At 40.5% G+C, this 17,442-nt stretch overlaps 1 protein-coding gene across 9 annotated transcripts in view; it reads right to left on the bottom strand.

Annotated features, from left to right (window-relative positions):
* Positions 1-17,442, bottom strand: part of ESRRG (estrogen related receptor gamma) — a 768,405-nt gene that overhangs the window by 137,691 nt on the left and 613,272 nt on the right. For all 9 annotated transcript variants that reach the window (XM_075595600.1, XM_075595606.1, XM_075595602.1 and 6 more), the window contains one exon: positions 6,542-6,957. In XM_075595600.1, coding sequence (XP_075451715.1) covers positions 6,542-6,957 — 416 coding nt within the window. The remainder of the gene's footprint in view (positions 1-6,541; positions 6,958-17,442) is intronic.

Below are 17,442 nucleotides of genomic sequence, written 5' to 3'. Positions count from 1 at the left end.
AATTTGAAGTTGAAAAAAAAATATATATATTGGTGGCTAGTCTTGTATTTGCTTACAAGTAATAGGTTGTTTGCAAATACTCATATACTGTACAGATACTAACATCATGTATAATTCAAGTCGTGTGCTTCCAATTTGCATGTTTCAAGGTATGGATTTTTTCCCCCACCCCTTAAAGATGGGAGACAAAAAAAAAAAAGTTTATTTCATAATAAAGCGTTGGTGGCAGTGCTGTGTGCCTGGCGGGGCTTGTCTGTGTCACTGAGGTAAGAAAGGTCATTTAGATTGTCATTGAGAAACACTTGACTATGCAAAGGCATGTATGTATTCTAAGTCTGAATGCTAATGTAGTCATATTATGAGTGCAAAAATCAAGAGCTGCTCAAGTGAAAGATGAATGCCTTTTTGTTGTGCCACACTTGTTCTGCGGTAGTCTCTCTCTCTCTCTCTCTCTCTCTCTCTCTCTCTCTCTCTCTCTCTCTCACTCTCTCTCTCTCTCACGCTCGGATTAAAAAAAAATTGTGTCTTCTTTGCAATTGTTTTTAAGTAAGGCAGTGGGGGGAATTGTTGATGAATATATGAATTAATAATCAAAGTGTGAGTGATTTATTTCCACAGAATCAGTGGTTTATTAACAATTTCATCATAAAATAAGAGCAGTTGTGTGGGAAGCTTGGATAATGTATTCCAATGCTGTGTATGCCATGTATCAACCTCTTTTTTAAATTAACACGTTTGTAACCCCCTCAGCTGCTGTAGTAGGGCAGAGGTGCCAGCAACTGTAGAGGTTAATGAACCCATACAATGAATTCACTCAATGCTCCACCATGCTTTTCATACCCATCAAGCTCTGAGGGGGGGGGGGGGGGGAGATTCTTGGGATAGGATTCATGATATATACATGTACCTAAGAAGAGTATTTTTTAATACTGTGTAACGTAACTACTGAAGATTATATTTGTCATGTGGGTAATATCCCTTTTTATTTTGACATGAGATTGTGAGCCGTTACTTCTATTTCACTTCTTGAATTAAAAAAAAAAAGTATGATGTTTAAGGCAGTAAATGCTTACGTGGTCAACTCACAGGACCATTACCATGTAGGGTTTTCAGAATGAATGCGAGGAGCTGATATATCAATATTTCCCAGATGCCACACTGGGGACAACTGGTGCACAAATAGATTTGAGATTTATCAAAGGAAAAATCAAATCAAAATCAAATAAGATGTTGTTCCATGCTAAATCTGAAGCTGATGTTTATAGAAGTTTTATCCCATGTTTGCTGTTTAGAGATCTTGATAAATGGCTCTATATTTAAAATGCACCAATCCAAGCAGACCGTTTTTTTTTTTTTTTTCACATAGGATTGAAGCAGGGGGTCTCCGGATCTGAGCCCCATTCATTTTAGCTCCGGGAACCGTCTGCTTCCCGAGACACTTACCTCCGTAGGGGGTGCCATTACCTCGATGGTGTTTAAAGGTTTTGGTCACGTGGGCCAATAGAAAACCGCACCGGAATACGTCATGGCTTCCTATTGGCCGTTACGAGAACCCCAGCTACCCAGCCAGAGCTACAACCGACACCCCTTATGGAGGTAAGTATCCTGGGAAGCACGGGGTCCACGAAGCTGAAATGAATGGTGTTAAGACCCCCTATGTAGAAAAAAAGAAAAGGCAACAAAAAAACGTCAGTTTGGATTGCTGCTTTAACTTACACATTGTCCATCTCCACAATGCACTACTCGCCAAAGGAGATGCTATTTGTGTGCAATGCCATCTCTAAAGGATCTAATTTATACATATCTTGGGTTCCATCAGCTCATGTAACTAAATTGCATACGATTTACTGTGTCGTCTTTGATAAAGTTTCCACAATTTCTTTAAAAAAAAAAAACAGTATAAAAAAGTGCCACAAGTGTACAACAATGTATCAATCTGACAACAAATGCCATGGAGAAATGTACACAAGTGGGCAAAATGCCATCACTTGAGCTCTCCTGGGACATGACAAATGACCTGTGTAGTGAGTGGAATGCAGGAGAATTATGATTATTGCACATCGAAAAATGTGCATTACAGTGCGCGCGCGTTTCAGTGCTGTAACTGCTGCTTTCTAACCAGGCGTAGAAATAGACTTTAGCTACCCCTTAACAAAACGTGTTCCGATTTGATATGGAAATGAAGAGGGGATATGCTCGGCCATGCTCAGATCCAGATTAGGCTGGATGGGGGCAGGCGGGTAACTGGTCAGCCACCATTAGCTTGCTTTACGTTTTCCCAGTTTTCTTGATCCTTGGAAAGGTAACTGCGCATTGAAGTGAATAAAAACAACAGGGAAGCCGGGATTTTTAAAGCAGCCATTCCATCTGCTCATTTTCTATTTACACTACAGAATTGGAACTGGGTGGGTAATGTAACAGCATTATTCTTAACCCTGGTACCCCAGGTTAAAAATAATCCATTAAGAAAATGGGCGGGATAACTGCTTAAAACTGGGCTGACACGAACGATAAAGCGATTCATAATATCTCTTGGCTGGGTTGAGGAGGGACAAAAAAAAAAGAAAAAGCTGGGCTCTGATAACTGATTTCAGAATCTGTTACACAATTAGTTTGCAGGCAATATAATTTCCTCACTTATTCCTTAATAGAATCTTGCTGCTAGCTGGCTGAATAACTGAGTCTATGCAAAACTCCTGCATGAAGTGCCAGCAGATCATTTGTATGTTCCTTTCAGCAGCTTAATGGACTTTTACAGCTGGCAGTTAAAGGGCTGAATAATGTACATTAGCATGAAGTTTCCAAATAAAAATATATGTCAAAATCATTTCTCCCCACGTTGTCAGAGAGACGCTATATATCTTTGGCCGGCTTTGTGTGGCATGTTCTCGTTGCTTCTTTTCTAGATATTCTATTTGTTATCCTCTGCTTTTCGCTCACAAAACGATGTCAGCTGATATGATGTTATAACCTGCGTGAAGTATGTTATTGCTCTATTAATGTGATTAGCTCAATTAACACTGCATGTGAATATGTCAAAGACAGTGCAGGTGAATGTGGATAGCTGTTCAGTGCAGGAAATCGTTTAAATCAGATTGGGCTCTGAGCAGGGCTGGTTTGTGAATTTTGCCGCCCGTAGGCACTTACCTTTTTGCCGCCCCGGCCTCTTCCACTTGCAGTGTCCCGACGTCATGTGGTGGCGCGTTTCCATGACAAGGGGATGCCATGTGACGTAACGTTGTCATGGCAATGCGCCACCACGTGATGTCACAGCGTCGTTTGACACCGCGATGCTGCAGAAGGAGGAGGGTGCCGCTGCAGGAGGCGGTAAGAGACCTTTATAGAGGCCCCGCGCTCTCCCTCGGCAGTTTCACTGTTGGGGGGAAGAGAGCGGGGCCTCTGTAACCGCAGCACTGGTCCCCCTTAAATTTGCTACCCGAGGCCCAGGCCTATGCCTAAATACGGGCCTGGCTATAAGGGTGAATGAACCTGCTTCAAAGGAGAAAAAAATCACAATTTAAATAAAAAAATTCTTTGAAAAAAATGCTAGTACAAAGCCCAATGGGAGCGTGGGAGGGTTTTTATAGGAGAATTCAGGTGAGAGTTTGAGGAACTTTGCTACCAAATTCTACCAACAGTTTCGCATATTTATAATAGTTGTAGTTTTGGATGATTCCATTTGGCATTTGGATGATTTTTAGATGTATGGCATTGTTTTAAAACATAAATCATGGATACGCTGGTATGCAGCACTTTATACCATGCTAAATACGACCAGTGCCAACTCTTTTATTTCACCAATCCAAAAAATCCCCACTTTGTCAGTCTGCGGATTTGAATGAATTGCGCTGTTTGTGGAGGTAAGCTGAACAATCATGATGGGAACAGATCTGCTGCACATACTCAGGGTATTACCTCCTCCACCTCTATGTAGCCAGCTAATGATGAAATCATTTACCATTCTGCTCAGCTGACAAAGGACATGCCTGTACCTATATACTGTAGTATATTCACTGGAGGTTGGGTGACCAGCCAATACTGGATTCGCTAGAGCAGGAGTGGCCAGCACAAGTCCTCAAGGGCCACCGTCAGGATATCCCACCTTCAGCACAAGTTGCTCAGTCAATGACTGAGCTACTGATTGAGCCACCTGTGCTGAAGCAGGGATATTCTGAAAACCTGACCTGTTCGTGATCCTTGAGGACTGGAGTTGATCACCCCTGGGCTAGAGAAACTGTTAATACATGATGTTATTTGAGTTAATTATGCATTTAGGGGTGCAAATGTTTTGAGGAATTTGGGCCATACCTTGTTAATTGATGCATGTTAATTGATGCAGTAGCAAAAGCTTATTTCCAAAGCAAATTAACATTTGCAGCATTTGTGACTTTTGTCAGATATCACAAAACTCCCAACCAAACCCACAAATGTTTGTGAAAGTCAATAGCGTTTTCCCAAAGTTCCACCTAAGTTTTAACCAAAGAGTAAGATATTGGTGATTGGCAACTTTGGCCAAAGTTTAATTTTTTTTTTAAAGCGATATTAACCAGTCATGTAACTTCCTGTGAATACATTATTTCTCCCACTTTAAATCCTAATCAGGAACAGGCTCAGTCTATCCAGAATATTACCACGCCCATAGATTTTCTGAAGGGGGGTTGCACTGTGCTCTAGAAGGAATGAGAGCTGGAAAAACCAGTCCTGATTTTCCAGCTTCTATTTCCTCTGGAGCTCTATGCAATTTTCATTCAGAAAATAGGTGCCACATTTTGGCTGTGCCTCTCGCTGGTGCCAGGCAGCGATTGGTCCCCCTAGTTGGAGTGAAGCCCTCTTTGGAAGCACAGCCAGACATTATTCCGCCGCGCCATGACGCCACATGCAGGCACAGACCTGTCTTATCGTGGCCTCAGATAAGCACTAAAATGTTATCGTGGTGCCTAAAAGCCGCGAGGTCTGGCTGCATTTGCTTTCCATTCTGTCGGAAAACGGCGGGTGTTTGCTGTAGATTAAGTTGGCCCGAGAACATGTAAACGATCCCACAAGTCACAGCCGATCTGGTCGCGTGGAGCGTTAATGAAAAGCTTTTTATCACCAGTCTGAAAATCACATTATCTCAATGTACATAGCCAGCCCATTTTTACTTCACACTGACTGTGATGAATGAAAAAGAACGGTGTTTACACTACAGTGTTCCTAGATTTACTGATCACATTGGAATGGTGTATATACGCAAATACAGATATAATGATAGGGATGCAAGCTGTGTGTAGTTCAAAGGGTTCCTAATGTTGGAATGATGATTGCGGTTAGCCCCTGAACTGCCAGAGAGGCTTGCACACCAGTGAAGGGTTTAAGCGGAGGTCTCAAATAATGTTATTGATTAAGCTGCACTTCTAGCTTTATTCCTTTAAGAGGCATAGGGGGAAATTCTATATACTGCAAATTGGTTGTTTTCGGACAAAAATCCCAATTCATTTCAAAGGGGATTTGGGGCTGAAAATGTCCTGAACAACTTCTTTGGAATACATAGAATAAGGTCTTTTGTACAGTTACTGAATTACTTTTTAAGGAATCTTCCATGCAACTTGCGTCCTAGTTGAACTCCTTCCGTCTTGTTCATTTTTTTTTTACGTAAAAGAATACCTCAGATGCCCTGGTACAGCAGTAACGCCTCCTATTTAGCCTATTTAGCCATTCTACAATTAGTTACTGATAGAGAAGATGTCCGCTGGTTCAGACAATGGACTATTAAGTGCAAGGACGTAGCTTGAGGCCCAGTGTAAGATGTGACTTTGGACGAGTCACTTATTCTATAAAGTGGGATCGCGCTACTTCGATACTACCACACAGAATCCCACGTTGACTACAATGGGGTTTTCCGTGCGGTAGCGCTGAATCGGTGCTATTGCACTATAAATAATAAGGCTCTTTATCTCTCATTGGGGCTGTATGTTGCCAAACCATAATTATCATTCTATATTCATTAGTTGTACTGTTGAATAGTAAAATATTATTTTTTATTATATTTGACCATGAAAATGACCTAACCTCATCCCCAATACTTATCAAGTGACAGAGCAATGCCCCATAAGCTGTAGAGTCAAGTAAATCTTCCTCTTCTGAGCCCAAGTATATTCAGTTTAGAAGCTACTAAGACACACTCCTCTTGGAAGTTAGGCCTAGGACGGAACAGGACACACTTTGCAAGATCTTCAACTATCTTTGAACCTCGTAAATAACAAGGAGGAATCATCCCAATCCATAAAGTCAATCTACTTCCTACTCACTTATCAGAAGTATCCTGATAAGAAAGAGATTATATTGGGAATCTGGGTAAATTAATATCCTTCAAAGTGAGAAGAACCCGCAAAGCATTATTTTTCTCTCTAGCAGTGTGGGGCTCTGGTAGGGCAATTCAAATAGCTATGGGGATATAGAATGTCTATGTTCTGTAGATGCCACTATAGCTTTAAAAGCCAATATTGAATGCCTTCCATAATGACAAAATTAAAGCTGCTCAAAGATATAAACAAGCACCAACCTTGAATTGTCCTTTTGAAAAAAGCCTTACAGGCCTCGCATGAAGCCACCCCATAGTGGTAACCTGACGCTATGTCGCCACACACCAGACACAGTCTTTTGGGCATTGCATTTAGCATGTATTCACACTTGGTTTGTGAATCTTCTGCAATGGTGCTGGAGCAGTCGTCATATCGTTTCCTGACGGGCCCATTGCCACCGAGACCCGCAGCTGACGGGTACAGGGGTGGCGAGTCCAGTCCATTCTGGTGCCCATTCATGGTGGAACTGTAGCTCCCACTGGCGTCTGAAGAGCCTCCGGGGCTGTGGTGGTTGATGCTGTCCGTCAAGGAGGCAGGGCTTGAGGGTTCTGTCTTGATGTATGACGAACAGCTAGAATCAATGTGTCGATCTTTGCTTGACATTCTGCAGAGAAGCCTGCGTGGAAATAAAGGGACAGGAGGGAAGAGAGAGAGAGAAGATTCCATTTATTAAAAGAAAGCTCTGTGGTCTTTAAGGCTGCTCTGCAGGGGCTAAAGACTGCACATCATTCATTCGTTAGTCAATACCTCTTGTTGTACATGAAGGTAATCAGCATAAGGACATGACAGATATTTACCAATGTTATAAACAGGCAGTAAACAAAAACTTTAAAAAGCCCAAATCTCCTTTCCCAAAGGTAGGCTGCTTGTCAATAGTAAGCCAGCTGTAAATTAGATACGTGCTATTGCAACAGTCCATGTGTGATTTACCCAACATGAAGATGCTGCGGTGAAACTAACTACGTGATTCTAATTTGTGAAAGCTTACGTTGCTTGGCAAATGGATACGCAAAACTTTATTGTGATCTTATACTATCCCCACTAACAATAACTTTCAATCCCTACTTTAAAAACAAAGAGAGAGAGACTCCCTTTCTGGTTGTAAATGCAAACTAGAGGAAAGTGAGGGTGGGAACAACACAAAAATTAGCACAGCAGACTTGGCAAGGGTTTGTGTGTGATTTTTGTTATAAGTCCTATAAGGAGAAAGAACTGTGAGACTCTGATAATGTGTAGACACACTTGGTATCAGTGCAAAAAATCTGCATGAAGCAAGCGGTGAGGCTATATACAGTTAAGCAAAGGATTTGGAGCCATTGCTCATGCTTTAGAGCTAAGGGTTCTTTATTTATTTAATGCTGTTCAAGCTGCTAGGTACAAACATTTATTATCTTCTATTAGACCTGGCAAATACATTCAGTTATGTGCACAATGAAGTCAAAGCACTGCAGACCCCATGAGAATTTAGTTAACACCGTGGGTATCATGTACAGTATCAAAGTTTTTTGCTGGTGAAAAACAAATGATATATTAGTCAAACAAATACCAGTGCTTTTTATTTATTTATTTTTGCTTTCAATTGTTTTTTTTTGATAATTATGGTCTTGTTTTTTTGCATCAATATTGCACCATTGAAACCTGTTTTCAAAATGTACCTACTGTATAATGCACATGTCCTAAATAATGCATGTCAGTGACTTCCGCTATTCAGGTGAAGATAATGCATTGTTACCGGTTTATTATATAATTTCTAACTATAATAAATAGGGGCCATAGAAGATGTTTTAACTTAAAATTCGGCCAATGTAGCCATCATGGCAATACTCTATCACATGGTGCCCACAACGCCTCCTTCAAGCATTCACTCATTTAATAAAACAAAAATGTACAGTATATCCCCTCTGGTTTGAAGCAGGGGGTCTCTGGAATGGAACTGTGTTTATTGTAGCTCCGGGGACCCCTTGCATCTTGAGATATAAAGATGCTGCCGGCATCTCTGTTACATTTAAAACCCCTGCGCCACGTCGACCAATAGGGATCTGCAAGGGATGACATTGCGGCTTCCTATTGGCCTGTGGATGCAGTAGCTTTAAATCCCCATATTAGGTGCCCAGTCGGAGCTGCTACCAGGGACACCTTCTTTGGTATGTATCTCGGGGAAGAAGGGGTCCCCGAAGCTGAAATTTACGTGGTTCTGCTCTGGTGATCTCTCCTGCTTCCTGTCTAGTTAACAAAAAAGTAATTACAAAAAAAAAAAACAAGAGGCACCGCTGCTTTAAATATGATTTTAAATGAAAGTAATGCTGTGTTTTTCTCAGGTAGGGAAAAATAAATCAGAACGGACTTCCATCATTTGACCATTTAATTGAACATAACTCCTACATTTGCTATTGAAAATTACAACACCAATGTGTAGGCTGGAGATTGTAGACACTTTAAAAGATCATATAAAGTGATTGGTTTCATCACTAAGAGTATAAACCTGTGATGCTGCTTTGGGCCATCCAGGAATATTGCTGCATATGAAAATATATATATATATCTCACAATAACATTAAATAAGATGTGAACTAGTTCGATAAAAAAAAAAAACATAAAGCGAATGAGCTACGGTCTTGTCTGAATGATTTTTTAATAATTAGGTGAAGACTTATGGGTCCATGTAGATTTCTGTGTAAGGGACAAGGAAAGTGTAAATCAACATCGGTATTAAAGTCAGCGTGAAATAAACAAGATTGATATAGGAATTTGTCTTTCAACTCAATTCAGTGTTAGATGAGGAATTGTACTAGAAATTTAGCTAAATGCTGGTTGTGAACGCTGAACGGAGTTGTTCTACGTACAGTATGCTGTTTGTAAATTTAAAAAAGAAATGTGTCAAATTGCTGATTGATCTCTAATGGCCCCCGACAGTCAACAGTGTAAAGTTGTTAGTAGCTGCTCCACTGTCACTGTATGTAAAGTAGAAAACCTTTGAGGGTCTTTTATCTATATAAAGACAAAGTGGCAGATTTCAGCTGAAAATTCCTATAAAAGTCTATGGGGATTTTTGGCCCGAAATGCCACTTTGGCGTTTATAGAATTATCCACTAAGTCTTAGCAAAGTGGGTGACAATATTTAACCCTCTAATTTATATAACTCACGTGTCCCTTCCCCCTCAAAAAAGTGTTAAACTGTATTAAAAAAATGGTTCTTGAACCCCCTTATTCACATGTAGTTTAAGATGTGGGCATCATCAGCCCTAGAGCCTTCTCAATACGATTCAGGGGCTTTACAATGTGTCAAAGGGAGTTGTTTTGTATGTTTTACAGTTATTATTATTATTATTACTATTAATGTGGGTTAACATGCAAGGACCCGCATTAATTCTAATAATAATAATAATAATAGTAACAAAAATTACAGATATCCATAGATAAATAACATTTTGAGATTCCGGTGTAAAAAACATTGTGAATCGTTTGGACGCTAATAATTGAGACTATTAAAGCCCACAAGAGAACTGATGCTGCAAATGAGATGGCCCATCTTCCCCAAGCTGACACTCACTCCAGATGAGTGAGACTTGGCATTCCCTTAGAAAAAAACAGAAGCCCCTAGCAAGCCACAGAGGTGAATGCTTTCCTCTGTATGTCTGCTGCCTGCACCAGTCACTGTTAATGAGCCCTATAATTAATAGAAACTGTAGCTCTCTCGTCTCTCCTTGCACTCAGGGCTCAAGCCAACATTTGAAAGAAAGCGGCTCGGCGCTGACTTACAGCAGCTCTGCGAATTCCTTTTAATTTAGAGCACTTACAAAACCACTTATTACCTTATAATTACTGGACTGCTCTCACATACATTATCATCTTAGGCTACAGTTAGAAGTTATTAGGGTACTAAAACACGGTCTCTTTTACTCTCTCTCCCCGGCACTGAATTTTATGCAGTCATGATTAAAAAATCCTCTCTCTCAGCTTCATCTTCCGCATCCAGTCCCGTGCCAGATATTGCAGATCCCTTCTTTGTAACAACGCCAACATGTTCCCGTCCTTATCCAGATGCAACTAAAGTTGTTAGCCTGATCCGATTACAGCTACCTCTTCTTCGCTGGCCTTCATCTCTTTTTCCCTACTGCCAAACGCTGCCACAAGACTTACATAGTTACATAGTAAATGAGGTTGAAAAAAAGACATGCGTCCATCACGTTCAACCTATGCTAAATTTAGACAACAGATACTTCATCCTATATCTATACTTCTTATTGATCCAGAGGAAGGCAAACAAAAAACCCCAGAGTCATATCATCCAATGATATCTCACAAGGGGAAAAATAAATTCCTTCCTGACTCCAAGATGACTTCCTTTACTTAATGGTATTTCTCGACAGTGCCCCCCACTAACTCACTATAGGGGGTGTTTTTCCATATACTAACACCTTCCGGCACATTCAAATGATTGGGACAGAAGGTGTGTTCCTGTGGCTGGAAGGTACCCTATGGCGGAGCACTGCTTAGTAAAAATGGCCTTTATCTTACCAAATTAAAGTTATCCCGTGTAGAGTTTTTCGTATCCTATTTCTTTCCTTTGTGTATATATATATATATATATATATATATATATATATATATATATATAGCCTCTATGTTTATTTACATTACCATAAGCATTGCTTGTCATCCTTGATGTCCACAAATACAGTAGCTCAATCAACAGATTCTACCAATCCTGGTTTTTACCTTCTCAAAATATTATAGTGGCTATCCTTATTGAGAAAAGAGAATAAGAAAAACAATGGTTCCAAATGTCAGGTGACCTGAAGTTCTTGTGAGCCCTCCTGTCAGTTTATTCAGCTTGCCTGTTTCCTTTGGAGTACCTTCTCTCACTACAAACCAGAACCTCACTTATTTGACTTAAAAGTCGCCTTGAAAATCATATTCTTCAGGCCAGCTTGTCCAACTCCCCACTGACCTCCGCTCAGCTCATACTCTCCTTCCAGCAGTATCCATCACAGTATGGACACAACACAAAGAGTAACATTGCAGCTAATGGACTTGGACATCTTTATATTAACTTCCTACTCCTTTTTCCACTTTGGTCTATAACAATGCCTCCATGAAATATACAATTTTGCAGAGAATATATATATATATATATATATATATATATATATATATACAGTGGTTGACAAATCACCAAAAAATCTACTCGCCACTCAAAAAAATCTACTCGCCACCTAGTACCAAACGTGTGCTGCTTGGGCCAATATTTACTCGCCCGGGGGTTAAATCCACTCGCCCGGGGCGAGCAAATGTATAGGTTTGTCGAACACTGTATATATATATATACTGTATATATATATTTTTTTATTGATTTTTTTTTGCCACTGATCGATGCATATTTCATTGGCTTTCTACCAAAACATTCAAGTATTTGATGCACAACAAATTTATAGAACCATAAATGTTATCTTCAAAATGTGATGCCTGAGTGCAACATTGCTAAGGTTTATTAGAGTTCCGATGCTTTGTTTTGAGCAATAACAGGTTCCTGCAACAAACTGAGATTTAGCTGCTTTCTGTTGCTATTTAAAAAAAAAAAAAAGAGAGAGAAGCAAACTGGATGTGGGCTTGTTTGTTGTGTAGAGATGCTGTTTCAACAAGAAAACCATCGAATTTAATGGCAGCCTAAGTCAACACGGACCAGTCACGCCACTGTTTACGTGCTTGAGGTCTATGACAGTGCTTAGAATGACAATGTCTTTTAGTTTCCTGTAAAGCACTTTAACTGTAAATCCTAATTAGAAAACTATTATTTAGACTGGCATTAGGAAGAACATAGACCCTGGTGAAATAAATGATATTGAACGGTTTGGTGGAAATGATCACACATTTGTATGTGTGTTTTTTTTTTATTTTAGTTTACCTCCCTGGGCTACAGCATCACTTTCCGAAGACGGGGAATAAACTAGTTATATCATTCATTTAAAACACAGCTCTCGTTGCGTAATCAATTTTGTTCATCAAAATAAAAAGGCAATGGAAAATGTAAATATATGTGTATGTTTTCCCTAGTCTTTACAGCTATTGAAGACTTCTCCAACTAATAGCCAATGTTTATTTTAATTATCATGTCCTATGGTGCTTTCACCATCTGTCAGATGGCAGCACATTTGCACGAGGCTATGTAGATTAAAAAAACTTAACTCCATTGATATCCACAGTATGAACTATCATTTTGCCCTGATTTCACTAATTCTGCCTTCCAGATGAAGTTGTGAGAACATCAACTGCAGGATAGCCATTGTTGTGCTGTGTGATACTTGGAGTCGTGCCGGAAACAAGGCTTGGTGAGGGAGGCGGTCTGCTAATTACTACTGAGTTCATTACACTAAAGACTTTGCAGACATCATTCCATTATACTCAACAACTACCATCAGTGCTTAATTCACATTCCTCTCTGTTAAAAACTCTGCAGTTTTATTATTCAAGGACAGAAATATTCACAATTATCTATAAATTCAACTGTCAGACAGTGGATTTTATCCTGGCCCCTACTTCAATCTAAAATTGGAGGCACTAAAATTCACATTAACTCAAGCAGGGATACAGTGAATGTGGCTTTATTTCAAAAGAACTCGTTTTTTGCCAGAATGAAGCCATTTTCAAGATGATGACTTTATCTCTGTTTAAAAAAAAAAAAAAAAAGAAGAAGAAGGTTAATTCTGCTTTGTGCTGCTAATGCAGAAATGCAAAGTCTCATTGGATTGTTGAATTTAGTTAAGAATTGGTGTGTGCCCGTTGTCAGGAATCGCATTTGCTATTGTTTCTGTTATTCAAACCGCAGTGGTCGTTTCTTTTAAAAGGTGAACCAAAAATAAGAATTAAGCTGGGCAAGTTGACCAAATTAAAATCAGTGACATGGCATTCTGGCTTTCAACCAAGAGGTCACCTCCTCAAAGGAGTCCTCAAAAATCCACTCCGGCAGTGAGAGAGTTTTTTTGAAGGCATCTTGAAAGTGCTCACCACTGTTTTAGTACGATAAAAATAATTTTATAGGCCAGAAGCAAAACATGAAAAACCAAGTATCAGAAAGAAAAGGCCCTCGTTTTGGGAAATCGGAGGAATGATGCTTCACAACTGGGTGTATCTTTGCTATAACTGTTAGTTCCTAAGGCAATGTAAGATATGGAGATAATAGTTCAGTGACCGGGATGGAATCATTATTTATTACACTGATACCACAATTACAATGAAGCAGATCTCTTGAGTCACACTAAAAACTTGCAACTCCTCTAAAGATCAAGTACTATTTTAGGAAGAGCCTTTCCTTACCCCAATTGCAGCTAAAGTTGTTAGTCTGATCCGATCACAGCTACCTCGTCCTCACTGGCCTTCCAAATGCTGCCACAACACTTCCTTTACTTAATGGTATTTCTCTGCAGTGCCCCCCCACTAACTCACTATAGGGGGTCTTATTCCATATACTAACACCTTCCGGCATATACAAGTGAGTGGGACACAAGTTGTGTTCCTGAGGCTGGAAGGTGTCTTATGGCGGAGCACTGCTTTGTAAATATGGGCCTACATCTTTCCTAATGAAAGTTCTCACATGTAGAGTATTTTTTAGCCCAGTTTTCTCCCTCCTAAGTATCCCTCCTATGATGGGGTGAAAGGTATTACTACCTGCAAAACGATTAACAGGAAAAAGAGTGTATCTGAAAACAGGTTACATTGCACTGTTGGTGGCTCCTCTGGTGCTCAACGGGCTTCCGATTGTAATGAATATATGGCCCTTATTCAATATGTTATCAAGCAGCTTCCCCGTGCTGGAGGAGATTTTAGTCCTATTTATTAGAAAGGAGCTGAACACTTCTCTGGCACTCGAAGCGGCTTTACAGCATGTTAAATATGATCCTCCAGTAAGCCAGTAGTAAACAAAACTACTGACGTTCAGTCCCCTCCAGGGAAAACAAAATGGCGGCTTATATCTCCCTCATCACGTGGACCAATAGGAAGACGCAACTCTTCCTAATGCCCCATGTGACACGGGCGATTTAAAGAACAGGAAGTAACACCAGCACCTTTACTGGCAAGCACCAGGGGATTTAGGTAGCTGAAAATAATGCTATTCAGCTCCTGGCACGGCTCCCATCCTGTAACAAAAAAAGGGGGGAGTTAAGTAGTGTGGACTGCTGCTTCAATCTCCGTCATGTGGTCCGTACACCACATTCCTATTCCAGAGTTGACTCCATTTCAACATTGGCTACTACTTTCCAATGAGCATGTTTTCTGCTTCAATTAATTGCACTCTAGCAAAGTGGCACAGAACGCAAATAACTTCGTCGGAAAATAGGCCCCAGCTGCTATTGTAAAAGAATAGGGAAGGAAAGGAGAGGGCCTGAATGGAGTGTCATGTCAGAAATCAACGGTGCAACGTGGCATTCCAGAAAACATGACTACTTTACAGAGACAGGGTGTCATTACGGCATCACAGTAATACGATGCTTTGACAACTGCTGCTCCTAACATATCATCACTGCATTAAGGTGCACTGGCTTAGTTGAAGCAAGGTGCAGAAAATGATTTTTCTTCCCCCCACCCCCTTGTTTTAATAAGACATCACTCAGGGGCTGCCTGGTTAACTTGATGGATATGCTCAGCCATTTCAACCAGAGCAGTGCTTCTAACCTCAACTGATCAAACAACAAAAAAGTTTTAGCAACATACTCAGTATAGGTCAGTGGTGGGCAACTCCAGTCCTCAAGGACCACCAGGTTCTCCCGATATCCCTCCTTCAGCATCAGACGACCTGACCAGTTGGTGGCCCTTGAGGACTGGAGTTGCCCACCCCTGGTGTAGGTTTGTGCCTAGCGATGTCATCTTAACAAGGCTTCACAGAGTTAACCCCTTCGCTGCTGCGGGGTCCTATTTACTGTGTATTTCAGATCTACATGAAAGAAACGAAGGGACAGATTCATCGAGCACCAATACGGGATAGCGCACGCGATCCGGTGATAAATGCCATTGACTTGAATGAGAGTTAACGCCGGATCGGGTGCTGTAACCCAGTGGTTCTCAACTCCAGTCCTCAAGGACCCCTAACAGTGCAGGTTTTAAGGATACCCCTGCTGGAGCACAGGTGGCTCTGTCAAAATGATTGGGCGACCTGTGCTAATGAGAGGACAGCCTTGAAACCTGCACTGTCAGTGGTCCTCAGGGCTGGAGTTGCGAACCTTTGCTCTAACCCGTACTGGCGCTTGATTAATCTACCAAAAGAGTCACTCTGAAGGATGGCAGAACCGTGACACTATAGCATGATTCGCTATTAGTTACTGAACCTTAATATGGAAAGGAAATATTTGCTCGATATCGCAGTTTGTTACACATGTTCAGATTTGCTTAATCCTTTTCATTCTGTTGGGTTCTTTAAGACAGCGGTGCGCAAACTGGGGGATTTTTCGGGGGGGGGGAGGGGGCGGACAGTTGCAGAGGCCCCACGCTGTTCCCCAGGGCAGTTAAATGAAATGCTGGGGGGACCGCGCAAGGTCTCTGCAACTTCAACTTACTGGGATTTAGACGGCTTCTGGTCACGTCGCCATGATGTGCTGACATGGAAACGCGCGTCAAATGACGCTGCGGGGTCACATGACCCTCAGCTTCAGTTGACGCCAGGTCACTGGGGAGGGGTGGCGCGAGCGCTGGAGATGGCACACAGGGGGGACGCAGCCAAAAATACTTTGCACGCCCCTGCTTGAAGACATTGCAGTGCAAAGTGCAGCTGGATTCCTCAATGAATGAAACAGTTAAGGGCCCAGCCAGCTTACTCTCAGTAGTTTATCCTATTCTCATTTCTCAGTGCCCTCTGCAGCCACACATAAGTATTCCTTGTTTATGGTCTAAAGCCTGTCATACTGAATGCTGGAATCTGTATGAGAAACAGCAAATCAATACCGCCATTAAATGAATAATAACTCTGTGTAAATATAGATATGGTATTTTGCATAGTTCACTGTCTTTATACGTTGAATCCACAGTGAAACCCATCAGGACATCTCGCCAGCCCGTACAATAGAAATCTGCATTCCATGGAAAGATTATGTGCTTGAAAAGCCTATTTTAATCATTTATAGTGTGTCCAAGTTTGGCAGAAAAGTGCTTCAGTGCCAAAACCAAATCAATTCTTATGATAGTACTTTGTAACTGAGGGTGACATTTCATGGTGATGGCTATCATTCTGATTACCGAGGAGAGATGTACTAACAGGAAAACACACGTGTATAAAACAAACTGTTACTATTTAATCAATAGCACAGTGACAAATATTTTAAAAAGGGTCCCTTAGCAAGGCATTCAATCCAAGTTATATATATATATATATATATATATATATATATATATATATATATATATATATATATATACATATATATATACATATATATATATATATATATTTGTGTGTTATTTCGAAGTGTGTGTGTGTGTGTGTGTGTTTGTATATTATTTCCAAGTGTGTGAGCCTGTGTGTGTGTGTGTGTGTGTATATATATATATATATACACACACACACACACACACAGGCTCACACATATATATATATACACACACACCTGTATATACCTATATATTTTATATATATATATCTATATATATGTATATATAGATATATATATATATATATATATATTCACTTTGAGGTTAAACTCAGCAGTATTTCTGGTGCCCCTTCTCCTTGTATTTGTTAATTTGCTTCTAGCTAAACGAAACAGATGTCTGTTTGCTGTAGCCGTATTGATATACATTTGTTCTAATGTTACAATTAGCCCACAAAGATCTTTACTGTATTGAAATCCCAATTTTAGTTAATTCACAAAGCAAGCTAGACACATCTCACAACACACTCTGGGGCGCTTATCCGCTCTACAATTTCTAGCCCGAGCTCTGTTGTGAGATAATCTCTGGTATATTATTTTAAGTGATTTTATTCTGGCATCAGGTGAATCCCAGCTGGTGCCAACTGCTCTGTGGCTAAGAGAAGAAATGATGTGAATGTGCCAGAGTGCATATTTTGGGAATACTAGCTCGTAACTAAAGACAGAGATGGCTGGAAATACAGAAT

The sequence above is a fragment of the Ascaphus truei genome, chromosome 4, assembly GCF_040206685.1.
Source record: "Ascaphus truei isolate aAscTru1 chromosome 4, aAscTru1.hap1, whole genome shotgun sequence".
Lineage (NCBI taxonomy): Eukaryota > Metazoa > Chordata > Amphibia > Anura > Ascaphidae > Ascaphus > Ascaphus truei.
Note: the sequence above shows the minus strand (reverse complement) of the source record. Positions and strands in the feature narration are given on the sequence as shown.